This window comes from Bison bison, unplaced genomic scaffold, assembly GCF_000754665.1.
Source record: "Bison bison bison isolate TAMUID 2011002044 unplaced genomic scaffold, Bison_UMD1.0 scf7180017864325, whole genome shotgun sequence".
Classification (NCBI taxonomy): domain Eukaryota; kingdom Metazoa; phylum Chordata; class Mammalia; order Artiodactyla; family Bovidae; genus Bison; species Bison bison.
The window spans coordinates 5396951-5421258 of record NW_011494897.1 but is presented as its reverse complement, the minus strand read 5'-3'; the positions used below and the strand labels follow the sequence as shown (position 1 = coordinate 5421258).

At 41.4% G+C, this 24308-nt stretch overlaps 1 protein-coding gene across 6 annotated transcripts in view; it reads right to left on the bottom strand.

Annotated features, from left to right (window-relative positions):
- ESRRG (estrogen-related receptor gamma) overlaps positions 1-24308 on the bottom strand; it is a 694862-nt gene that overhangs the window by 172314 nt on the left and 498240 nt on the right. For all 6 annotated transcript variants that reach the window (XM_010853291.1, XM_010853288.1, XM_010853289.1 and 3 more), the window contains one exon: positions 22753-23168. In XM_010853291.1, coding sequence (XP_010851593.1) covers positions 22753-23155 — 403 coding nt within the window. In that variant the 5' untranslated portion in view covers positions 23156-23168. The remainder of the gene's footprint in view (positions 1-22752; positions 23169-24308) is intronic.

Sequence of the window (24308 nt, the reverse complement as noted above, 5' to 3'; positions counted from 1 at the left end):
AACATGGGGGTAAAGAAATCTTCCCAAAGCTATAGGAAAGGCGGCACTCTTATAAAAATTTCACTGTGAATGCAAAGAAAATACACGGGTCACAAGTGTTTTCATACATGATACATTTCCAGCTAAGTATATAGACATGGTTTACAATGAATCTGGTATCCTTCAGCCAAATGTTCTGTTTCGCTGTATTTGTCTTGACATACATGGATGATAACCTTGATTTCACTAAGTAACACTGGTTTTATGTCTTGAAAAACAAATCAACATCGTTCTAAAGAACTTCTTTGCTGGAGGAAAACTTCTCTAATTTCCAAGCCCTCCCATTGAGTCCCTTAGTTCATTGTTGTTGGCTGTGATCACCCACCCAAAGGTCTTTGATCCATGTCAGAGTCTACAAAGATTCTGCCCTTGAAAAACCTTCCCTGGTAGCTTTTGTATTCAATGAAGAAAGCATTTTATGCTAAAAACATGCTCCATCCCCCTCCCCAAGCACCTGGGCAACACTGTTTTACATCTATTTTGGTAACGGCTCAAACACACTACTCCCAAGAGACCCTATGATCTCTATGGGGTACTTGTTTTCCTTCGATTCACGAAGAGTAGAAATGAGACAAAAGTATTTCCAGTAGTAACTGCAGGCCCCTGGAACGTTAACACCAGACAGTGATTCAGGGGGGTGCAGAAGCTACTGCTCACATTCTCAAATTCTCCTTTCAAACACGGAGGTTTCCTGGATTAGAGCTTGCCATTTTCCGGGCCACACTTGTTCCATGGTACCACCAGGGACCACACTGGGCAGCCATGCATGACACGATTGGAATTTTCCCAGTTTTGTCAATGGCTTCGGAGCCAATCAGGTCCGTGTGGACGCTCTGGGTTTTGAAACCAGGCTGGCAGGAATGATAGAGCAATTTATAATATCTCCTGGCGGCTTTTCAGAAGGTCCTGGGCTCTGATGACTTATTTCAGAGTCTTTTGTACAATTAGTTTGCAGGCAATATAATCTTCTCACTTACTGCTTAATAGAATCTTGCAGCAAGCTGGCGGATAGAATAACAGGGTGTATGTAAAACTCCAGCCTGGAGTGCCAGTGGATAATTTGTATATTCCTTTCAGTCACTTAATGGACTTTTACAGTTTGGCAGTGAAAGGGCTGAATGATGTGAATTAGCATGGCATCTCAAAATAAAAATATATGTCAAATCTTTACTTCCGACTCACATCTCTTGCACACAGTAATGCAGCATTGGGCTTCATGGAGTTCCCAAGAGCTGTCCTCTTTTTCATATGTACAGACATCATCATTGTAAAGCCAATTTGAAAGCATCTGTATATTTCCTCCAATTGTTTTAATTTTATTAACAGAACCAAATGGCTTGAGATGACCCACAGGGCACTCCAAGTGGGGTTTATCCAATTGTTTTCCAACATTAAGTGATTTAAAAATAATGGGATTTGCCTCAGTACACAATTACAGAGCATTAAAAACATGCAGGCAATAATCTGTAGTATTTTTGTTTTAAGTGCCCAAAAGCAGAAAAAAAGAAAGAAAATCCTCTCTAGTGTACGGTAGTAAAGGGTTTTCATACAGCTTCCCTTTATTTTCCTTTCTCATGTTTAAAGCTCCTTTGTTTCTAACTCCTTTCTCCTCATTCTACTTGAAATAGAAAATATTATTATTATAGCTACAGCTTGTATTGTATAATGTGGGATAATAATTCATTACATACTTGTGGCCAAAAAAAAAAAGTCATAATTCCATCAATGTATATTAAATAAAGGGTGTTATTTTATTTTCAAAGAACGCACCCAAAGTTAGACTTCAAAATAAGTTACTTTGTTCCCAGAAGACTGCTCTGAATACTTTTCAAAACTTCCTTTAAAACTGCCACAAGAGTCACTTCAAAGCTATAAGCTGGAGACAAAGGAGCTATCAAACGGTACTTTGCTCATATTCACCCAAAACATTTGACTGGCCTCTTTATCACAAGCCATGACGCTAAATGATGGATGTCCATTACTAAATGTTAAATCTCCCCTCGAAAGTCAAAGACCTGTCATCACTGAAGATATTTCAAGAATCTGCCTCAAGTCTCAGTGAGGATGCCCGCCTCACACAAAGACAAGGAATGTCAGCGCCAGCCTACCTAGGGGACCCCACCTATCTGCGAGGTATAAGATGTGGCAGACAGTGGAGAGAGAGGGGAGGATCACACCTGGTTAACAGTCACATCCAGCCCTTAGCAAAACAGTTCCATACACAGGGTTATGCCAGAGTCTCACATCCTTTGCCTTCTTGCTCCCCTCTAAGCCTCTACAAAGTGAGGTGAGAGATGGGCAGGTCTAGAAAAGATATTTGATGCTTTAAGGTTCTACAGGATTAAATTCTGATCATCACAAATGTCATTCACAAGAGCCATAATAGTATGTGGGCACAAATGACTGCCTTTTCAGAGGGAAGCTCAGGCCCCAAATGGGAAAAGATGATGCTTTGCCTTTAAGGGAAAAGATCAAGAAAAACCCACAAGCAGACAGGTTTATCTTATTTTCTGGTCATGCCACTCGACTTATGGGATCTTAGTGCCCTGACCAGGAATTGAACCTGGACCCCCACAGTGAAAGCTTGGAGTCCTAACCTCTGGGCTACCAGGGAATTCCCCAAGCAGGAAGGTTTATGAACCTCAGATACTGGAGACTAAACCACAACTCTGGTTTCACCCTCCAGCAATCCATGTTGGGAAGACCACTGAGCCTGTTATACAATGGCCAGAAATGTACGTGTATATAACCACAAGATTACAATTCCCATTGCATTCAATGAAAAATGGTTTAGTGGGAAAACAATGCTGTTAAATGGGGAGATTATTTAGCCCTGCCTTTTTTCCAATTTAAACAAGAGATACCCAGCCTCCGTTTCCCCCAAACTTGTAAACATGCCCATTCCTTTATTGTTCTACCTGCACAGCAGTTAACACTGGGCAATGCGCATGTTCGTATCAAGAAGATGGGTACAGGTCTTATATGCCCACTGAATAGCCATCCTGTGCACACTGCCTTGCACATGGGACAGGAAAGCATCTGAGTGAGGGAAGAAGGAGAAAGGAAAGCTCTGTCCTTTTTGAGTTGTGTGAACTTGAACTGATCACTTTACCTTCATTACTCTCAGTTTGCTAAAGTACAAAAGAGGAATAATCATATCTGCTTTGTAACATCGTAAGCATTACATGAAATATACATACTAAAATCATAGAGATCTGCTCTCCCTTCTGAGAAGAAAGGGAAGAGACACTTTAAGAGTCCATGAATTCTGTACCATTTTCACTCAGAGACCTAACTCTGGAATTTGGGAACAGTATAAAAACAACCTTCCACAGATTTATGCAAGACTGGGAGAATGAATACACCATTCACCCAGAGAACTGGAAAGAGGATTTTGTCTTGTCAATGACTCCTATGTACATAGCTTTATTTTACAGATACCAGGAGGAAAGGAAGAGTGCAATGATTCAGGTCATTTATTAAAGCATCAAATTGTCTATTAAGTGAATTTCCAAGATGCCAACCACCACTTCTCCTAAACATTTCCTGTCACTTTCCTGGAGCTCATAAAATGCCCATCACTGGATGTAATCTGATTATAATTGAGGGCAAAACATTTGCAAAGCTCTTCAAAATCTCACCCAGCCTTATCTCTGGCCACAATCTCAGGCCAGTCCCTACCCCTAGCCCAAACCCACCCCCTTGTCTACCACCTAGGCTGAATTCCTCCCAGTTCCTAGAAAGCAGCATTGTCTTTCCCACTGGTTCCAGATGTGCTTCTTGTATTATTTTTTCAACAAAGATCTCCCAAGGGCCCACAAGACTGGCGTCCAGCAGTCCTTATGGGTGTGAATAGTTCATCTCCCACTTATCTTCAAGCGAACGTTTCTCTTAGTATTCAATACACTTTATTACAAGTGTCTAGTGAATTGTCCACCTCCTGTCCCAACCATACAACTGTCCATTCCTTGAGGGCAGAGACTTACTCCTCTGGGTCCCCAGTGGAACGTTTTATTATCTATCAACTTGATTTTTCCTGATGCTCTCTCTCATTCCTTCATGCTAATGCTTAGCTCCAAATTATTCATAAAAATAAACCAAGTACAGTTAATTAGACAGAATACAACTGATAACAAGCCACCAGTAATATATCATTCGGCATAAAGCAACACAGATTTCTAGGCTATTGGATTTTGTACAAATCCTAAAGTCCAGTGGGTTCAGGCTCTTGGTTTTCTGTAAACCAGAGAAAAGGTAAATGTGTACTCACTTGTTATATGATCACTCAACCCTCTTTACAAAGATAGTGAAAGTCGCTCAGTCGTGTCCGACCCTTTGTGACCCATGAATTACACAGTTCATAGAATTCTCCAGGCCAGAATACTGGAGTGGGTAGCCTTTCCCTTCTCCAGGGGATCTTCCCAATCCAGGGATCGAACCCAGGTCTCCCACACTGCAGGATTCTTTACCAGCTGAGCCACCAGGGAAGCCTAAGAATACTGGAATGAGTAGCCTATCCCTTCTCCAGAGGATCTTCCCAACCCAGGAATCGAACCAGGGTCTCCTGCATTGCAGGCAGATTCTTTACCAGCTAAGCTACCAGGGAAAGAGCTAGTTAATTGCAGGAAAAAGACCAAACCTCAAATTCCTGATGTCCAGTCCAATGTTCTTTCAATGCACCTGTTAAAACTCACATACAAATAAATGGTAAGAGTTCTGAGAACTCTTCCATGTTCTTTATGTTACATCTATGAACCCCCCTTTCACAGATGAGAGAATTAAGACAGAGAGAAGAGCTAACATGCCCAGAAACACATAGCTACCAAGGGCCAGAGCCACATTTAAAACTCAGGCACTCCGGATCCAGCATCTCTCCTCTTCACTGTGATGTTATGTTGCCTGACTTTAATCCTTAAAAGACATGAATTGAGCGTCATGATTGAGTGTTGCTTAGAACAGAAATGAAAAACAAAATTCTTATCTTCGAAGAGACTGTTTTGTGTGGCTGTTGTTGTTGCTATTGTTGCTGGTGGAAAAGGAAATTTTGATGCCTACTGGGAGCAGGAGGATAGGGTGGATCTTGGCATCATCTTGCTATTGTCAGACTTGTGGTACGTGGGCAGCTGTGGAGAGGATACGGTTGCTTTTGGAGAATGGAATCTCTCAACACCTCAGAAAGAAATCCCTCAACTCGTCTCTGTACCACTATGGTTTGTGACCAGTTTAAGTCCAGGGAAACCAAACAAACCATGTCACCAAAGCAACAGGTGTCAGATTGCAAACACGCATTTTCAAGATCCCCAAATCATGGGGATTGCTCATGATAGAAAAGAAACTGTCCTCCATAATCAGCAGGGTGTGCTCTGAAATGCATCTAAAGGGGAATAACAGTGTACAGTCAAAAAGACTGACTGATGAAAAGGATGGTGAATACAAATATCTCTCATCAAAGGTATGCAGAAATTTAATGTTTTTAGCTTTGATATGACATCTTCTTGCAAAGGGCAACTCTTCTTTTGCAGTGCAGAGAACATCCCCTATGTGATGTGTGCCTATTGCATCTCTGTCTTTACGCTCCTATGGTATGGGGATCGTGTCACAGAGCCTTCATAGAAGAGCTCAAAAACGACCAGTGCCACCAGAAAAGTGTTAGATCTGAGTTAAGCATAATTCCCCAAAATGGCGGCATTCGGTATCCAACCCCAACTTTCATGTGATCTTGCTCCACCCACCTACAAATTTTAAACAACCTTGATATGAGTCTGCCTGTGTCTCCTTTAAAACATACAACTAAAAACAAACAAACAAAAAGCAAAACAACAGTTTGCTAACAAAATACTCTTGGCGAATGGAAGAAATGCTAATTAAGTCTAATGCATCCACTCTATTTGGATAGAGTTTCCATGTGTACATTTTGCAGTGGTGGTTACATAATGGTACAGAAAGTCCATATGTCAAGTGTGGAGGCATTAGGACCATATCCTATGTGACAAAAACAAATGACTCAAACAGGAATTTGACTTCATACCAATCTCGAGATCTTCCTCCTACCTTAAACAAGCAAAAGCAAGCATGTGAGTGTTAGTCACTCAGTAGTATCCAACTCTATGCCACCCCATGGACTGTAGCCTACCAGGCAAAATTACTGGAGTGGGTAGCCATTTCCTTCTCCAGGAGATCTTCCTCACTCAGGAATTGAACCTGGGTCTCCTGCATTGCAGGCAAATTCCCAAAGCAAGCGTATCACTTCCTAATACTGTCCCTAAGGGTTTTTTTCTCAAATGCTATCAGTGTACCCAGAACTCAAAAGAGACACTGGAATTAGATTCTTCCTCCCAGATCAAGTTCACATATTCAGCAAGTATATACCTACGTTCTCCAGAGCGGATATGGATCTGGGGTCATCCTGCTTGACACAAGTGATGGAAACTGATCTAAATTTAAACTGTAGTGATTCCAAGCTAAGACATTAGAGTCAAACAGGTTTAAATTCCAATTCTATCATTTCCTGTCTGAGTTGGGGAAAACTTTTAAATCTGAAGTTACTGTCTTTGTAAACGAAGTGGTCATGGGACCTAGCAACAGATACCTTAAGGGACTGCTGTGAAAATCAAATGAGATCATGTATTTTGAATGGACCAAGCAGAAGGCCTGACACAGAGTAAACCTCGATTATCAACCATCATAACAACAGTGTAATGATGCTCAGGAGAGGGACTAAGATGCAGGAAAAGGGCTAAGGGGGACTTGAGAAGAACCCAGGTGCTGGTCCTTAGCACAGAAATGAGGAGATCCCATCACTTCATGGCAAATAGATGGGGAAACAATGGAAACACTGACAGACTTTATTTTCTTGGGCTCCAAAATCACCGCAGATGGTGACTGCAGCCATGAAATTAAAAGATGCTTGCTCCCGGGAAGAAAAGCGATGACCAACCTAGACAGCATATTAAAAAGCAGAGACATTCCTTTGCCAACAAAGGTCCGTCTAGTCAAGGCTATGGTTTTTCCAGTAGTCATGTATGGATGTGAGAGTTGGATTATAAAGAAAGCTGAGCACTAAGAACTGATGCTTTTGAACTGTGGTGTTGGATAAAACTCTTGAGAGTCCCTTGGACTACAAGGAAATCAAACCAGTTCACCCTAAAGGAAATCAGTCCTGAACATTCATTGGAAGGACTGATGCTGAAGCAGAAGCTCCAATACTTTGGTCACCTGATGCGAAGAACTGGCTTATTAGAAAAGTCCCTGATGCTGGGAAAGATTGAAGGCAGGAAGAGAAGGGGACACAGAGGATGAGATGGTTGGATGGCATCACCGACTCAATGGACCTGAGTTTGAACAAGCTCCGGGAGTTGGTGATGGACAGGGAAGCCTGGTGTGCTGCAGTCCATGGGGTCGCAGAGTTGAACATGACTGAACAGCTGAACTGAACTGAGGAGATGCTGGGCAGAGAATTCCTCCTGGATGGTGCTAGGAAACCAAAAGATAGGAGCATAGTAGGTCTGTTAAACCAACTGGCACATTAGGAGATGCATAAGGCAGTGTCCAAAAGTAAGTAACGACTTATCATCCTAGGGGTCAGGGGGTGTAGACAAGGCTGCCAGATGGATTCACAGTAAAACAGAGAAGCCGAGAGGAGGACCTGGAGAGCCGGGACTGCGCAGTGTTTGCGCCTGAAGACTTTCCTTTCGGAATGAAAACCTGGGCAGTTAGACTGTCTCCTCGGACAGGGTCTGCAGCAAAGGGCTTGTCATTTCTTCCCTGGTAGCTCAGACAGTAAAGAATCTGCCTGTGATGAAGGAGACCCAGGTTGGATCCCTGGGTCAGGAAGATCTCCTGGAAAAGGAAATGGCAACTCACTCCAGTATTCTTGCCTGCAGAATTCTAGGGACAGAGGAGCCTAGTGGGCTATCATCCATGGGGTCACAAAACAGTCAGACACGACTGACCGACTAACACACACACAGACAGGAAGAGTACAGAGGAAAACTGACAGGGGAGAGTGGGGGGCTTCCTGCTGGATGATGACGCAGGGGAGGGATGGTCCCATGCCTCTTTCAGGGAACACTCAATTCCCACTCCTTTAGAAAACAGCTGGGGTCTGCAAGCTTTTTCTTAAAGGGTCAGATAGTAAAGAGCTCAGCGTTGCAGGTCCTTAAAGAGTCCGGTGTGGGTCCTGTAGCAGCAGGAGGGCAGACACAGACAACACAAGAATGGGCCTGGCTCTGTTCCCATAGACTTTCTTTAACAAAGTGAATTTGGCCCCCAGGGTCTTGGTTTGCTGATCTGGGGTCCAAAATGTATAGACAGAAGGCTGCAAGGATAAGAAATACTTTACAATCTATTATCCATTATTTTCTTTATTTTTTTGGTGGGTGGGGGGTGGGGCTTAGGACCCTGTAAAGTAGCTTCTTACAAGTTAAGTTCAAAGTAGTCTCTGTAAATTGATAATATCTGAGATGAACAGGTGGCAGGATGAGTTGGAGGGCTTTTGCTTTAAAGATTTACAAAATTTGATATTGTTATCCACCTAAAACAGAGTCTGAGGACTCTGGAGACAGAGAGAGTATTCCAGATGCAAGGAAGCAGTGAAGATGCTCTGGAAGCAAGAGAAAAAATGAAAAGGTGTAATCAAGGACAAATCTTGGTCTGTATTTGTTCCTTTGAAGATTCTTGTGCTTGCCTCTGATCTTCCCCAAATGGAAACTATGATAATAGCATGCAATGAAAAAAAAATGAATGTCAGAATATAGATTTGGGATATGCTTTCAGATTCACTCTAAAGCATTCAGAACTTAAGCTCTAAATTCTAAATTAATCCATATTTTCTTGTACTAAATTCTGTTCTTTGTAGGATTACTCAGGGATGCCCTTCTTAAAAAAAAAAAAATATATGACTGTTTTTTAAAATTTTTTCAAACCAGAATAAAACAAGAGTTAATTCCAAAGAATACAACTGTTTCCTATAAACATACAGATGCATTCATATAATCACTTTTTAAAAAAATCTCTTCTAACTAGCACTCATCATAAGAAAAAAAAATGGACTCTGACCTGCCTTCTGTTGTGGTCACAAAGTTTAGTAAGTGCACAGCTATCCCTACATCAAGACAGGAGGAGAAATAAGCCTCTTTTCTCCTGAACTCAAGAAAGAAAGAGTCTGGGAAGTGTTATCAGTGCTAAGTGTACATATTTAGGATCCATCTAAGACCAGCAACTAAAAATCTAGTGGCAAAACGATTGTCAGCAGATAAAGTCCAGGGAACGGACACAGAAAACCGATTGGGTGGTACTGAAGACTTGCACTCTCAAACTTCATCTTTAGGGGATTTGGGAAAATGAATGATAAAAAATTAGATATTTTTAAGACTTACTTCTGACTGCCTTCTTTTTATAAACCTTTAACATCTAATCATAACTGAAAATATTCTTAATTCCCCATTTTTATTGTATTTTAACAACTTAATGGAAAATTTTACCCATGAACTAAAATCTCTTAAGAAAAATTCAGTCTAGAATTATTCCATGCTTGAAAAGATTTTTAAATGTACAAGGCAGATTAATATGGGGGTTAACAGCTCAGGCTCTGAGTTCAGATTGGGATCCAAGTGTGTTTGGATAATTCCTTCTCTGTGCCTGGTGGTGAACTTTACAGATGTTCCACATCTATAAGTAATACCGTGATACTATAATGGTGGTATCTACTCTAATGGAATGATGAAAGGATGAAACCAGATGATTAATGTAAAACACTTAGAATAATGTGTGGCGAATTTTAAGAATTGAATATATTATTATTATGAAAAATTAACAAACATTTCATATATTACTGGTATAAAGGCATTGCATTCAATTGGAGAGGGTGAAACCAGCTGTTTACATTGTCCACATAACGTAATTATTTATGGATAGGCTTTGGTAGCTAAAAGAGGAACTTCAAAAAAGAACTTTAACTTTGGGAAGCATCTGAAACACCTCAAAATGTTTAAACATTCACCTTACACTCATGAGGATGGTACGAAAAAAAAAAAAGAAAAGAACAAGTGTTGTAGAGGATACACAGAAATTAGAACACTTGTGCACTGTTGGTGAGAGGGAAAATGGTGCAGCATCTACAGAAAACAATATGGAGGCTCCCCAAAAATTATAAATAGAGCTACCATATGATCGAGCTACCCTGCCTCTGGGCATTTTACCTAAAAAACTGAAAGCAGGATCTCGAAGAGATATCTGTACAACCATGTTTATTACATCATTATGGGCAATAACCAAGAGGCAGAAATAACCTAAGGTCCACTGATGAATGAATGGAAGAAGCACATGTGGTATATAAATATAATAGAATATTATTCAGCTCCTAAACAACAGCGGGACTTCCCTGGCAGTCCAGTGGTTAAGAATCCGCCTTCCAATGGAGGAGATGTAGGTTCAGTCCCTGGTCAGGGAGCTAAGATCCCACATGTGGGGGTGGGGGTCGGGGGGGAGACTAAGCCTGCACCACAACTGCTGAGCCCACGTGCTCAGAGTCACAAGCCCACACGGAAGTGCAAGGAAACATCCCCCATGCCTCAGTGAATATCCTGCATGCTGCATAAGACCCGACTGAGCCAAATAAATAATTTTTAAAAATAAATAAATAAATAAAATTTAAAAGGAAATCCTGATATACGCTACAGCACGGTTAAACTGAGGATAGTATGCTAAGTGAAACAGACCAGTCACAAAAAGATACATATGACATGATTCTGCCTATAGGGGGTACTGAAGTAGTTAAACTCATAGAAACAGAAAGTAGAATGGTGATCACCAGGGGTTGGGGGGAGGGAAAAACGGGGAGTTGCTACTTAATTGGTATAGAGTTTCATTTTTGCAAGATGAGATCATGCTGGCTATCTGTTGTACAACCATGTGCATGCAGTTCTCACTAAAGTAACGTATCCTTAAAAATGGTTAAGATGGAAAACTAAGTTTGATACTATGTTATGTACATCTTTTATGCTTTTTACCACAAAAAGAAATAAATTAAAAATACATTGGAACATCATTAATTTAAATAGAAACTTATATTTACTTTTGGTATATATCAGAATACTTTCCCAACATCCATTACCTAATTTTAATTTCATGTAAAATTCTGAAATGGTGTAAGAGGATACCAGTGACCAAGCTTCAACACTGTTGAATCCTAATAACTTCAAGCAACTTCAAAGAGAAAGCTAATTAATGCCCTGTGTATACTTTATCACTTCTAAGATGTTATCTAACTTTATCAAGTAATATATCAGAAAAATGAACAATGGCCTTGGGCTTTACCAGTAAAGAAAAAAAATTCTGACCCATGCCACTGACCCTGTCATTCCTCACAACCTGCCTCACTGTTTCCAGAACCTGAATTCTCACAAGTAACAAATCATCAGATTCAAATCATATTGAGACACAGACTGCTGCAACTAAATACCAAAAAAGTGAGGCACATCAATAGGAATTTCAGGCAACAAAACTCTCATCACATTTTTTTGTTGCTGTTTCCTTTCCTACCCTAAGGATGAACATTTTAATGTACCCTAACTGGATTTTCCCTGATAGCTCAGATGGTACAGAATCTGCTTGCAACGTGGAAGATCCAGGTTTGATCCCTGGGTCAGGAAGATTCCCCTGAAGAAGGGAATGGCTACTCACTCCAGTATTCTTGCCTGGGAAACCCCATGGGCAGAGAAGCTTGGGGTGGGGGGCCACAGTCTGTGGGTTCGCAAAGGGTCAGCCACGGCTGAGAGGCTAACACTAACTAGATTTAGGGCTTCCCCAGGAGTTCAGTGGTAAAGAATCTGCCTGCTAATGCAAGCAATTCAGTTTCAAGCCCTGGGTTGGGAAGATCCCCTGGAGGAGGAAATGGCAACCCACTCCAGTATTCCTTACCTGGGAAATCCCATGGACAGAGGAGCCTGGCAGACTATAGTCCATGGAGTCGCAAGAGACTTGGACGTGACTTAGCGATTAAACAACAACTGGATTTAGTCAGAACCAATTCTGCATTTATGGGGAAAAGGGTCTTATCATGTAATTACTTTAATATACGTTAAAATGTGCATTTTGAAAAGTATAAAGTACAATATACCATTCCTATTATTTGTCCTCAAGCATTTAATAGGATGCTCTGTAGATGAGGGCCAGTTGTTCTGTGAAGGAAACAGCCCTATTTGTCAGGGTTTGGTTCTGAGTAAGGGAAAACCTGGAGGAAAGAATGAAAGCTATGTTAAGACAAGTATTGATATCTTTGCTCAGGAGTTTATCTTGTCATCAAAGAATAGCCTCTAGCCTCCTCCTCAAAACAGTCATAATACTGGACTTGAGTGCAAATCCAGTGATCTGCAAAGTATCAGCCACACCCCATTACCTAAGGAGGCCCACCACAGATACAAAAATCCATCTGGTTAACAAACAGGAAAGTAAGTGAGATTTTTAAAAGAATTAAGTGGAACTGATCCATGAAGTCCTTTGGACTTCATGTAAACAGCACAAACTTTCTTCTCACCAGTGACTTGCCGGGAAAACTGGTGTGGAGTGCTGGCAGAGGTAGTACCTTTGACCATGGCAGGCTGGGACAGGGCAGGATTATTTGTTGTTTAGTTGCTGGCATCCAACTCTTTGCCACCCCATGGACTGCAGCCTGCCAGGCTCCTCTGTCCATGGGATTTTTCAGCCTAGAGTACTGGAGCGGGTTGCTATTTCCTTCTCCAGGGGATCTTCCTGACCCAGGGATCAAACCCAGGTCTCCTGCATTGGCAGATGAGTTCTTTACCACTGAGCCACCAAGGAAGCCCAGGGAAAGAGAATTACTCACCAACAAATTCCCTGGAAGAAATGGGAATGCATGTGCTTATGGGAAAGGTCCCATAAGAAAGTAACTAAGTCAGGGACAGGTAAAAATGGATGGCACAGGTGGATCAGGACACAACCACAGAGGGTACCGGGGTCACGCCAGCTCCACCCACATTCAGCACCAAGGAGCTCCTCTCCTTCCTGGCTGCTATTATTACTTCTGAGGACGCAACCTCAGGTGAACCAGGGGAAATGGATTTTATTTTCTGAGTACAGAGGGTTTTATTCAAGAAAATAAAGTTTACAAAAATTCAAGAGAGAGCACAGCCTCTTAAATACATATGTAAAGATAATCCAGAATAACATTCTTATTTTTCTGATTATATCAAGAAGGCCATATCACAGTAGAATCAATGAAGAATATATTAATATTACAGATATATTAGGAAGTTAAAGTACGAAAATAGAAGTTAAAAAAGTTACTAACAAGTTTGTACTTTTATTTATCATAACTGTTACACTTTTAAGATGAGTGATATTACTACTACAAAGTGTCTTTTTTAATAAATAAAAATAAACATAATGTAATTTACCAGAGGGTCATAAAATACATGCTGTAACTTCTTCTCAACCACCGTGAAATAACATAGACAGTAAAAGAGGGGTAATTTATTTCGCAGATATACTGCTTAGGAAAGTGAATTTTGTCAGCCTAAATTGACTAATTATCCAATCTCACTAATTTGACGGTGAACTACAGTTGGACTTTTTACCATGGCATTAAAAAGTTTCATTGCAAACTCTTTTTCTCCTTGAATGCCACCGGCACAAACTCCTTCCGTGAGATGGGTTCTTATCTACAGTCACCCAACTGGAAAATACACCCTTTCAGGAGGTTAAAATAATATGTTGATTTTAAATGACTTCCAAAATACAGTAACGTAATGCAATGTGCTTAATAAACATGTAAATGACACCAGAGACGCTGGTGTTGCAAATGTGAGCTCCTAACATCTGAAGGACAAAAAAACAGTGAGGCTCATTACATTTTCTTCTGTTTTCCTTTCCGTGATCAAAGACCAACTATGCAATTTATTCTCTGAAAATAAACACTCTTATTTTATACAACCAAGATCCAACTTTTTGTCAGTTACTCTAAATGCTACTTTATTTTCATTTGCATTGATTCTGTTTTCTGACTAGCTGGCTGATATATACATGTATATGTCATCGGGAGCAGTGAAAAGAGGCTAGAAAATTCTGATTCCTGGGGAAAAAAAAATTCTGAAAACTGAAATAAAAGACTAAAAAGATCATGGTAGAGAACTTGATTTCAATTTAAATAAATAACATGCAAGCAAAAGTCCTCTGAAATGAAAATTTTGGTAATCAATATCGCCCACAAGGAAGATGAAATGAGGGTGTTTACCTACACTATGGCCAGCTTTTAAACCTAGCCCTAGGTCTGTTTTTGTGTGACTCAGCGTCTGCCTGCAATTCGGGAGACCCAGGTTCGATGCCTGGGTCGGGAAGATCCTCTGGAGAAGGAGATGGCAACCCACTCCAGTATTCTTGCCTGGAAAATCTCATGGATGGAGCTTGGTAGGCTACAGTCCATGGGGTCGCAAAGAGTCGGACACGACTGAGTGACTTCACTTCACTTACTTCACTTCAAGCCCAGATTGGTTTTTATGTTCTTAAACAGCTTAAAAAGTAAAACAAAGCAAAACCTGAGTAAGTGACTTGGGCAAGTATACACGACCTAAGATATTTACTATCTGTTTTATTATCTGGTTCCTTATAGAAGAATTTTGTTGCCCTTAGCTCTTCAACAACCTCAGAAGTGATGACAATTTAGGCCAATTCCTAAAAGTCAGAACAATCCATGAAAAAAGAATCACCACTCACTTACCCTGAGAAGTGGGCCCACTAAGTCAAAACTGAGAGAGAGTAAACTATAAATTGTGCTGTTTCCTGAAACATCTATTCACGTAACATTCTCTACCCATGGAGAAAGTCTTTGATACTGAGTTTTCCTATTAAAAACACTGAACCTAACAATTAAAATAACAGGAGAAAGATTACTTCTCATTCTTCTCATTGATAACCTGGCCACATTCATGCATGTAAAAAAAATCAGACAACACTAGCATCAAAGGCAAGGAAAAGTGGAAAAAGGCAATTAAACATAACAAGAACAAGCTCTGAGTTAGAGCAAATTGCGGTTTAGAAAATATTTCTTCTGAAAATATTACCTCCATATTTAACAGTGCAAACAAACTAATAATCACAGGTTCATCAGGATGGTTTAGATATTTCTATATTATTTTGGATTTTAATTTTAAAACATACTAGTTTTAAAGCTGCCATTTACAAACAGAGGAAATTCTTTTCTCTAAATGCCGTTTGAGTTAAACAGATAGTACCTGATTATTTTCCACGGGAAGGTTCATATGATATACAGACACTCAATTTGTAAGTTATTTCCTCCAGTGCTGCAAATATTCTATTCTAAGACTAAAATAGCACAGGAAGGCAAAGAAAATGCTACCTCCAGGAAAGAGCCTCTAGAACTAGGCAGCCAGCTTCAGGAAGGAGTCAGCAATTCAGGATGGAAAAGAATAGCATTTGCATAGGCTGTGCCCAGACACCTTCAGCAGATGCCTTGCAGGCAAATTCCTCCTCTTTAAAGCCCTGTGTTTAAGGTGGGATTTAAGGCTCTTATCAGTGTCACCTTTAGACTCAGACTAGAAGGGCCCCCACCTGAAGGCCCCAGGCTTTAGAAAGCATCAAGGTGGGAGCCCTTCCACAGCCAAAGAAGATAACCACTCCCAGATCCACCCCTTGTATACTTGTATACCTGCTGCTGCTGCTAAGTCGCTTCAGTTGTGTCCCACTCTGTGCGACTCCATAGACGGCAGCCCACCAGGTTCCCCTGTCCCTGGGATTCTCCAGGCAAGAACACTGGAGTGGGTTGCCATTTCCTTCTCCAATGCATGAAAGTGAAAAGTGAAAGTGAAGTCGCTCAGTCATGTCCCACTCTTCAAGACCCCATGGGCTGCAGCCTACCAGGCTCCTCCGTCCATGGGATTGGGACTCCCTAATTCCTGGGATAAACCTCCACCAGGTCCATTCCAGGGCCTGCGTGAATCTCTCCCCTGGGTCCCTCCTCTGGAAGGTGGCTTGGCCTGGACCTCACTCCTTGTGTGCACATTACACAGCCCATGCATGATCAAGGTGCAGCTGTTAGGAAGAGGTGGGTGGGCCTTGGACATGGGGGCAGAGGTATGCTGATATACCAGACAGGATGCGAGGCACGGGTGAAGGGAGAGAAATGGGCTCTCCTTCTACCGCTTCTTCCTGATACAAAACACCTGAATCTAAGAATTAAAAATGCCAAGCTGGCCTCTCAGGCCATTATGAAGGCATATTTGCTCGGAGAACAGAACATATTTGACTTGGTGGTGGTGGCTTAGTTGCTTCAGTCCCATGTCTAACTCTTGTGATCCTGTGGACTGTAGCCCCCCAGAATCCTCTGTCCATGGGATTTCCAGGCAAGAATACTGGAGTGGGTTGCCATTTCCTTCTCCAGGGGATCTTCCTGACTCAGGGATGCAGGTGGTCTCCTGCACTGCAGGCGGATTCTTTACTGAGCCACAAAGGAACCCCCTTACCAGTTTATTATCTTGATTTATAAACATTTAAATATTTACACAGTATATGGGTGTCCACTATACTCCCATCTCAGAGCCCACGGATATCTGCAGTGGACTTCGTTCTCACGACGGTCACTCCTATATCTCACGCAGCAAAGATATTCTGTTCTTTTTATTTACTAAATTTCACATTTAAAGCTTAACTGGGATATTTTAAGTAACAAGACTCAGGCTCCCTTTCTGATTTACCTAGTTTTCCATCCATAGGGGGAAAAAAATTGATCACCATAAAACTATATAAAACCAATCAAATTTCCAATCAGCCCACCAAAATGCCTCCTAGTCTAAAACAGTGCTATTGTGAGGAATGGTTACAGGAAAATTTTGAGGGTTTATTATCAGAACGTGGCTCAGACAGTAAAGTGTCTGTCTACAATGTGGGAGACCTGGGTTCAATCCCTGGTTTGGGAAGATCCCCTGGAGAAGGAAATGGCAATCCACTCCAGTACTATTGCCTGGAAAATCCCATGGACAGAGGAACCTGGTAGGTTACAGTCCATGGGGTCGCAGAGTCGGACACGACTGAGTGACTTCACTTCCCATCAGAACGAAAGGGTGGGGAGCTGTGAGCTGAGAAGGCCGCAGGTCCTTCTAGTTTACCGTCACAGACCCCTCTTTGCCTAGAGTATTTGCCCGCCCAGTGCTTTGGTATCCTAGTCACACTGTCCATATCAACCAAAGTCAATCATTTACTGAGCACTTACTGTGGCTCAGGCACTTTGACAGTCTCTCATTTAACCCTTACCTCCTGTGGCTCTGACGGTAAAGCGTCTGCCTACAATTCGGGAGACCCGGGTTCGATCCCTGGGTCGGGAAGATCCTCTGGAGAAGGAAACGGAAACCCACTCCAGTACTCTTGCCTGGAAAATCCCATGGACGGAGGAGCCTGGTAGGCTACAGTCTATGGGGTCGCAAAGAGTCGGACACGACTGAGCGACTTCACTTTCACCTGTGAAAGGGAGGCACGGAGAAGTTGTGGCCTCTCAGCACATAAGCAGCTAAGACTTGAACCTGGTTTTACATGAATTCAAAACCCATTTGAAAATGAATATCTTTTAAAAAAAATTATCCCCTACTTTTTAAATATAAAGTTTCTTTTTAAAAGGGTGGATGTCATATTTCTAGCATAAGAATAAATGGTTGAAAATGGTTATATTAATCATATATTTAGTAAACGTAATATATAACATATGTAATATAATACATATTTTTATATAGAAATAAGAACTTCTGGGGGTTAGTGTTTTATAAATTAAATAATGAAATATATATTGAGTTTTGGGGATATAAAGATATTTTCCTTCTCTTATCGCCTTAACTAGAGTCCAGGGAAAACTCTTAATGATACCAAAAAAATACAAAATCCCACACATAACACAAAAATTTTCACTCATTTATGCATCGAGGCCAAAGGTAGAATTAGAAAATAATCAGAAAAATGATATCACACACAAAAATGAATAAGCTTAGAAAATGGCAATGAAATCACTGCTGCCATTGTAATGCTGTGTGATAAAAGAACTGTCAAAAGCCTCTAAAAAGTTTTTTATTCAGCAGAAAAGAAAAAAGATAAAACCAACTAAAACCTTCCAAAACTGTTGACTTTTACCTAAGTGCTGACCTAATTCAATAGTTTTCCAATGATAATTTGACCAGCCAATAAATAAAATATGCCTTTCTGGTGGAAAATATGCCTTTCTGTTTGACTTTCACTGAAATCTATGATTAATTGCCTCTCACAACCAGAATAACCACATTCAGCTTTGACAAGAACAAGTCTCATTACTTTTCTTAACATGTGCTCCAGATATTTGTTCTTTTGGCTCTAAATTTAAGCATGTTGCTCAACTTTTAAAATGTGTTACATATTGGATAGCCAATCTTAAATTATTATAACAAGAAATAAAAATTCTAAAGTGGCAATATTCCCCGTGACTATGGCTTTGAATACATATGTCCCTTAGTCAAATCAACGAGAGCGTGCTGAACCAGGAAGCCACACTTACATAATGCCTTGCCCATATGGGTTGTGAGATTGCAGAAAGACTTGTTCTTAAGGAAAGTTGCGTAATCTTTTCTGATTCTCCAGGAGAGCTTCAAGGGAGGGAAAGGCAGAGACTACTATCCGTCAAGGATAGTTTGGCTCTAGTGCTGCCTGAAGACATGAGAATGGATGTTACAGTCCTTTCCACATCAGAATGAGCATCTGTGATGTTGCAACAGATTCGGGCCACTTTCAACATCTTCCCAGTTGCATCGCTATCACTCGTTGGCCGCAGAAAGGAGGGGCTGTTCCAATCTCCCTTACAATTACCACCCTAATTATTACATTACACTTTCACAATCTAATCCCTTTATTTGCCTCACTGCCTTTTTGGGGCTAAGTAAGCACCACGGCATGACGCCCGCTGATGTAGCTAGCAGGGTAGCTGGGTAGCTGGAGTGCCTCCCAGCTGCCAGCTACAAGCACAGCCAGGTGGGCAAGTCCAGAGTCTAATCTGGACAGTGACATGTCTGCCTCCTGCTCAAAATCCTTGGAAGTTGCTCTTTCCAATATGGAGTAGAACTGAGCACTAACACATCAATGCCAAGAACCACCCTGTGCTTCGCCCTGGGAAGCTTTTGGTAGCATTTCAGCATCTAAGGGAGCAGCAGCAACAGAATTCCAATTGCTCTATTCCAGGGATCTCTGGTAAGTAACTACTGCATGGCTATTAACAGCTCAGCAATAGAATTTCTTTCTTTTTTTTGAAACAACTATCAGGAAATGTTTGCACAAAGTGGTCCTATCTTTAGGACGACATACTGGAAATACATACTGAGGACCAAGTTGTTTAATCCTGCCCCCCAACCAAAAATCTCTGGTATTCCCTCAAGGTTGGAGACATTTATAGGAGGAATTTACCTCAATCCACAAACCTCTGGGAACCAAGCTTTCAGAAAACATGGCTAAGCTGAAACTCAAACCAATACACTGCCAGGCCCACAGTAGATTCTAAGTCAATATCTGTTGACCTTGGGTCAATAGTTAGACCCCGAGTTGTGTAAACGGAGTTAACAAAATCAAATTACTAACAGTTTAAATTTGGGATGCTCTGTAGCATCCATATTCTAATATCGTGGGGCAATGCTTCTAAGAACCTCCAAATTTGAAGTGTCTTCCTTCTCAAGTTTTGCAATCTAGTAAGTAGGCTGAGATGGCACTAGCGGTGAAGAATCCACCTGCCAATACAGGAGACATAAAAGAGGAGTGAGTCAGGAAGATCTCCCGCAGGAGGAAATGGCACCCAACTCCAGTATTCTTGCCAGGAGAACTCCAGGGACAGAGGAGCCAGTCAGGCTACAGTCCATAGCGTTGCAAAGAGTCAGACACGACTGAGCGTCTGAGCACAGCACACAAGCAGGCTGAAGGGCCTCCCTGGTGGCTCAGTGGTAAAGAACTCGCCTGCCAATGTAGGAGATGCAGGTTCGCTCCCTGGGGCAGGAAAATCCCCTGGAGAGGGAAATAGCAACCCACACCAGTCTTCTTGCCTGGGAAATCCCACAGACAGAAGAGCCTGGCGAGCTATAGTCCACAGGGTCGCAAAAGAGTCAGACAGTACTTACCAACTAAGCAACAACAGCAAGAAAGCTGAAGAAATATGTTCAAATGCCCCAAAGTGAGAGGAAGCTTTGCATACAGACCATCATTCTTTTTACTTACTTACTTTACATTTGATTTTGTATTTCATTTTATCCAGAAGCATTCCTTGAGGTAGGTCTTAATGCCTTCAGTTTACAGATGAGAATAAAGGAAATAAAGATCCAGTGGATGAAGGATTTTTGTAAGAAAATGCTAATAAAATATGGCAATGACGATCCATTAAATATGAAGATACAGCTAGGAAAATATTTAGGTAATTCATACGTACTCACACTAACTTGGCTTGTGTTCTTCAGTTAAATCTATGAGAGGCTATGAAAAGATGAGGCTGAAAGATTCATTCTATTATATGTTATAATTTCTTGAACAACTGTGCACTTTAACTCTTTAACTGTGTGTTCATCAGCCATACATCAAGGAAACAATCATGTAATGGACAACACAAAAGCAAGTGGGAGATGGAACCTCCCTATAGTCTTCATTGCATCTGGGTGAGATTTGCCCTCACACATGCTCTTAAAAGAAAGGGTAGAAGATAACTCTGTGCCCATAAAGGGTTTCAGAATCACCTTTTGTTGGAACATTTAGAAGGATTAGAGTTTAACAAACATCATCTCTTTTGTGCTTTAAAACCAGGAAGCATGTCACACATTTATTAAACTGATTCCAGTTATGTCCAACAAGGGACCAGTAGATGACAAAGGAGAGTTGCCAGCGTTAAATCAGCAGCAACACGGTAACAGAGCTGTGGTTCCCAAACTCTGAGCATCAGAATCACCTGGAGGGCTTGGCAAAGCACGTATTGCTGGGTCCACCCCCAGGGATGCTGATGGAGGTAATCTGGGATGCAGGATGGGAATAATCTGCCTTTCTAACAAATTCCCCAATGATGCTGATACTCCTGAATCAGAGCTCACACTTTGAGAAGCACTGTTACAGAACACAGCACAGTACAGGGCAGTGGTTCTTAACCTCAGTTTTACCTGAAGCATTAACTAGGAAGCTTTCAAAACCCCCCACTTGCCCTGGCTGCACCCAAAGCCAATTAATTCCGAATTTGGGGGTATGAGCCCAGATATCAACATTTTTTTACATCTCCGGGTGAGTCCAGTGAGCCCACAAGGTTGAGAACCACTGATACCTGGGAAGACACACTTGTATCCATAACTAATTAAGAAGATGACTTTTTGGGTTTGGCACAAGGCTTGTGGGCTCTTGGTTTCCCCACCAGGGATTAACCTGGGCCCTTAGCAGTGAAAGCACGGAGGCCTTAACCATTGGACCACCAGGGAATCCCCAGAAGATACATCTTGTAAATCACTGAGCAGAACAGAATCACTGGTATGCTAGAGGCACTCAAGAAACAAAGATTCTTTCCTTCCTCTGTTTTCTTGAAAGTGTATCACAAAACATATAGAAAGGTGAAATGTAGTTTTCTGTAAGGATATATATCTATAGCTTTGAAAAGGAGTTGAGTTTTGTCTTTGTGGATTCCTAAAGGTCACATACAAATTTCAACCATAGTTTCTACATTTTTGTGTGGGAAATAATACTGCTATTTGTAAATCTGGAGACCTATACAGTTTTGATATGTCATACATGTTGGACGCATATTTTACAATTCAGTATAGTTTGGTACATTTTTTATATAAACTCATTAAAAAGGTAGGGAAAGTGTGTCTATGCACAGGAAAAGAAGGCAGGCCATAGAAAATTAAATTTGTCTCCAGAGGTGATTCTCAAAGTGTAGTCCCTGGACCAACAATAGCAACATCATCTACAAATCTGTTAGAAATATAAATTCTCACATTCCTACTCAAGACAGAGCTAATGAATCAGAAGCTCTGGGAGTGGGTGATCTGCATTTTCAGAAGACCTCCAGGTGAGTGTGATGCATACTCTAGTTTGAAAATCACTGGTCTGAAATATTTATTATTTTAGCTCTAAGAAGAACAGAAGAGGTAAAAACACAATTTATCCAGGGCATAGATAGGGCTTCCCTGGTGGCTCAGCAGTGAAGAATTCGCCTCCAAGGCAGGAGACAACCTGCAATGCCTATGACCTGGGTTCGATCCCTGGGTCAGAAAGAACCTCTGGAGAAGGAAACGGCAATTCACTCCAGTATTCCTGCCTGGGAAATCCCATGGATAGATGGGGTTGCCAGCACTGGACACAACTCTGCAACTGAACTACCACCACCACCATCCTGTACACATCAGTTCAGTTGCTATCTAGATACCCCCCTGCTCTAATAATAGCTGTGTTCTTTTAAACTCCACCCAAAGCTTATTATCATTCCACCCCTGGAGCTTGACAGTAAAGGTGGAATTGATAGGGAGCAAATGGAGGGGCGGAGTCTATTCTACAAATCCTCCACTATCAATTTTAATCTATTTCTATTTTGTAAGCAAGATAGAATTAAGATGGTTAAACTAGATTAACTAAGACAAGAACCCAGAAAACCAACTAACCAACCATCATATGAGTGGGAAGAGTGGGTATCGCCAGGTGGGTATCGAGACCCTCGCTCACCTTGAATCGTCCTCTTGAAGAACGCCTTGCAGGCTTCACAGGATGCCACCCCATAGTGGTACCCAGACGCGATGTCGCCACACACTAAACACAGTCTCTTGGGCATCGAGTTGAGCATGTATTCACACTTGGTCTGGGGATCTTCAACAATGGTGCTGGAGCAGTCGTCATACAGTTTCCGGACAGGCCCACTACCTCCTAGGATAGGAGCAGAAGGGTAGAGAGGCGGCGAGTCAAGTCCGTTCTGATGGCCATTCATGGTTGAACTGTAGCTCCCGCTGGCGTCCGAAGAGCCACCTGGGCTGTGGTGGTTGACGCTGTCCGTCAGGGAGGCCGGGCTGGAGGGTTCCGTCTTGATGAAGGACGAACAGCTGGAATCAATGTGTCGATCTTTGTTTGACATTCTGCAGAGAAGCCTGAGGTGGAGGGAGATACAAACAGAAGGAGAAAGAGAAGGATAGAGTGTCAAACACAAAGACCAAAACAGGTAGAGACAAAGAGGAGGTGAAAAAACAAGAGGAAATGGAAGGGAAGGTTGAAGGAAGAAAAAAAAAAAAAAAAAAGACAAGAATTCATATGTTAAAGACTTGGCTCCTTGAGAGTGCAGCCTAAGAGCTGGGGCCTACACATCATTCGCTAGTCAATATCTCTTGTTCTACAACAAGGTAATCAGCATAAGGGCGTGACAGGGTTACATCAAAGTGCCCAGACAGACCATAAACAAAAGCTCTAAGGGATCCATTTCCTTTCATTTTAATACCTTTCTCTTGGAGAAGTCAATATCTAAATCAACTCTCTAGATTCTAAATTTATCCACGGAAGAAGAGTAATTGGTAAGGTCTGTATCATTTCTAAAATTACATTTATCCTCACTCTACTTTTCTCTTCCATTTTCGGATGTTGCAATCATTGTATTACGAGCAGAACCCAACTTTTTTTGTCAAGACCAAACAGATGATTCCTCAGCTCTGTAATTACTGTTTGTCAGCATGCTCCATAAGCATAACCGTGTCTTTTATTGATCTAAGACACATAGGGAATATATCCTCACTCACTTTGCCTCTTTATTTAAATTGCTCTATTTCCTAGACATTTAGCGGTATAGAAAGATTTCAAGGATAAAATTCTCACCAATATTTAAGGATTACTTCCTTGAGCCCACAAAACAGGGAAATGATTACCGGCATCGATTAATAAATATGTACATGTGTTTACGAGTGTATGTGTTTGCGTGTGTGATCTACCACCGTCAACAACAAGAATCACTAAAAGCCATTTGAGCTTTCAGTCTACCTGTGAATCCATAAATCTGATACTCTATACTCAGGAAAGTAAGGATGTATCAGATTTTGTCCTGAAAAAATAAGACTTGTGGTGGTCTCTCTTTCTCCCCTGCCTTTGCTCTTTTAACATCATACCTCCTAAAAGGAAATATGATGAAGCATCTAATCTGACGAACTCTCTCTCTTATTTAGAAGAAACGGTCCATCCCTCTTACTTTGTCGGACCCATAAGTGATTAAATTTCTGAAGAGGTAATTAGATGAAAAGACGTAA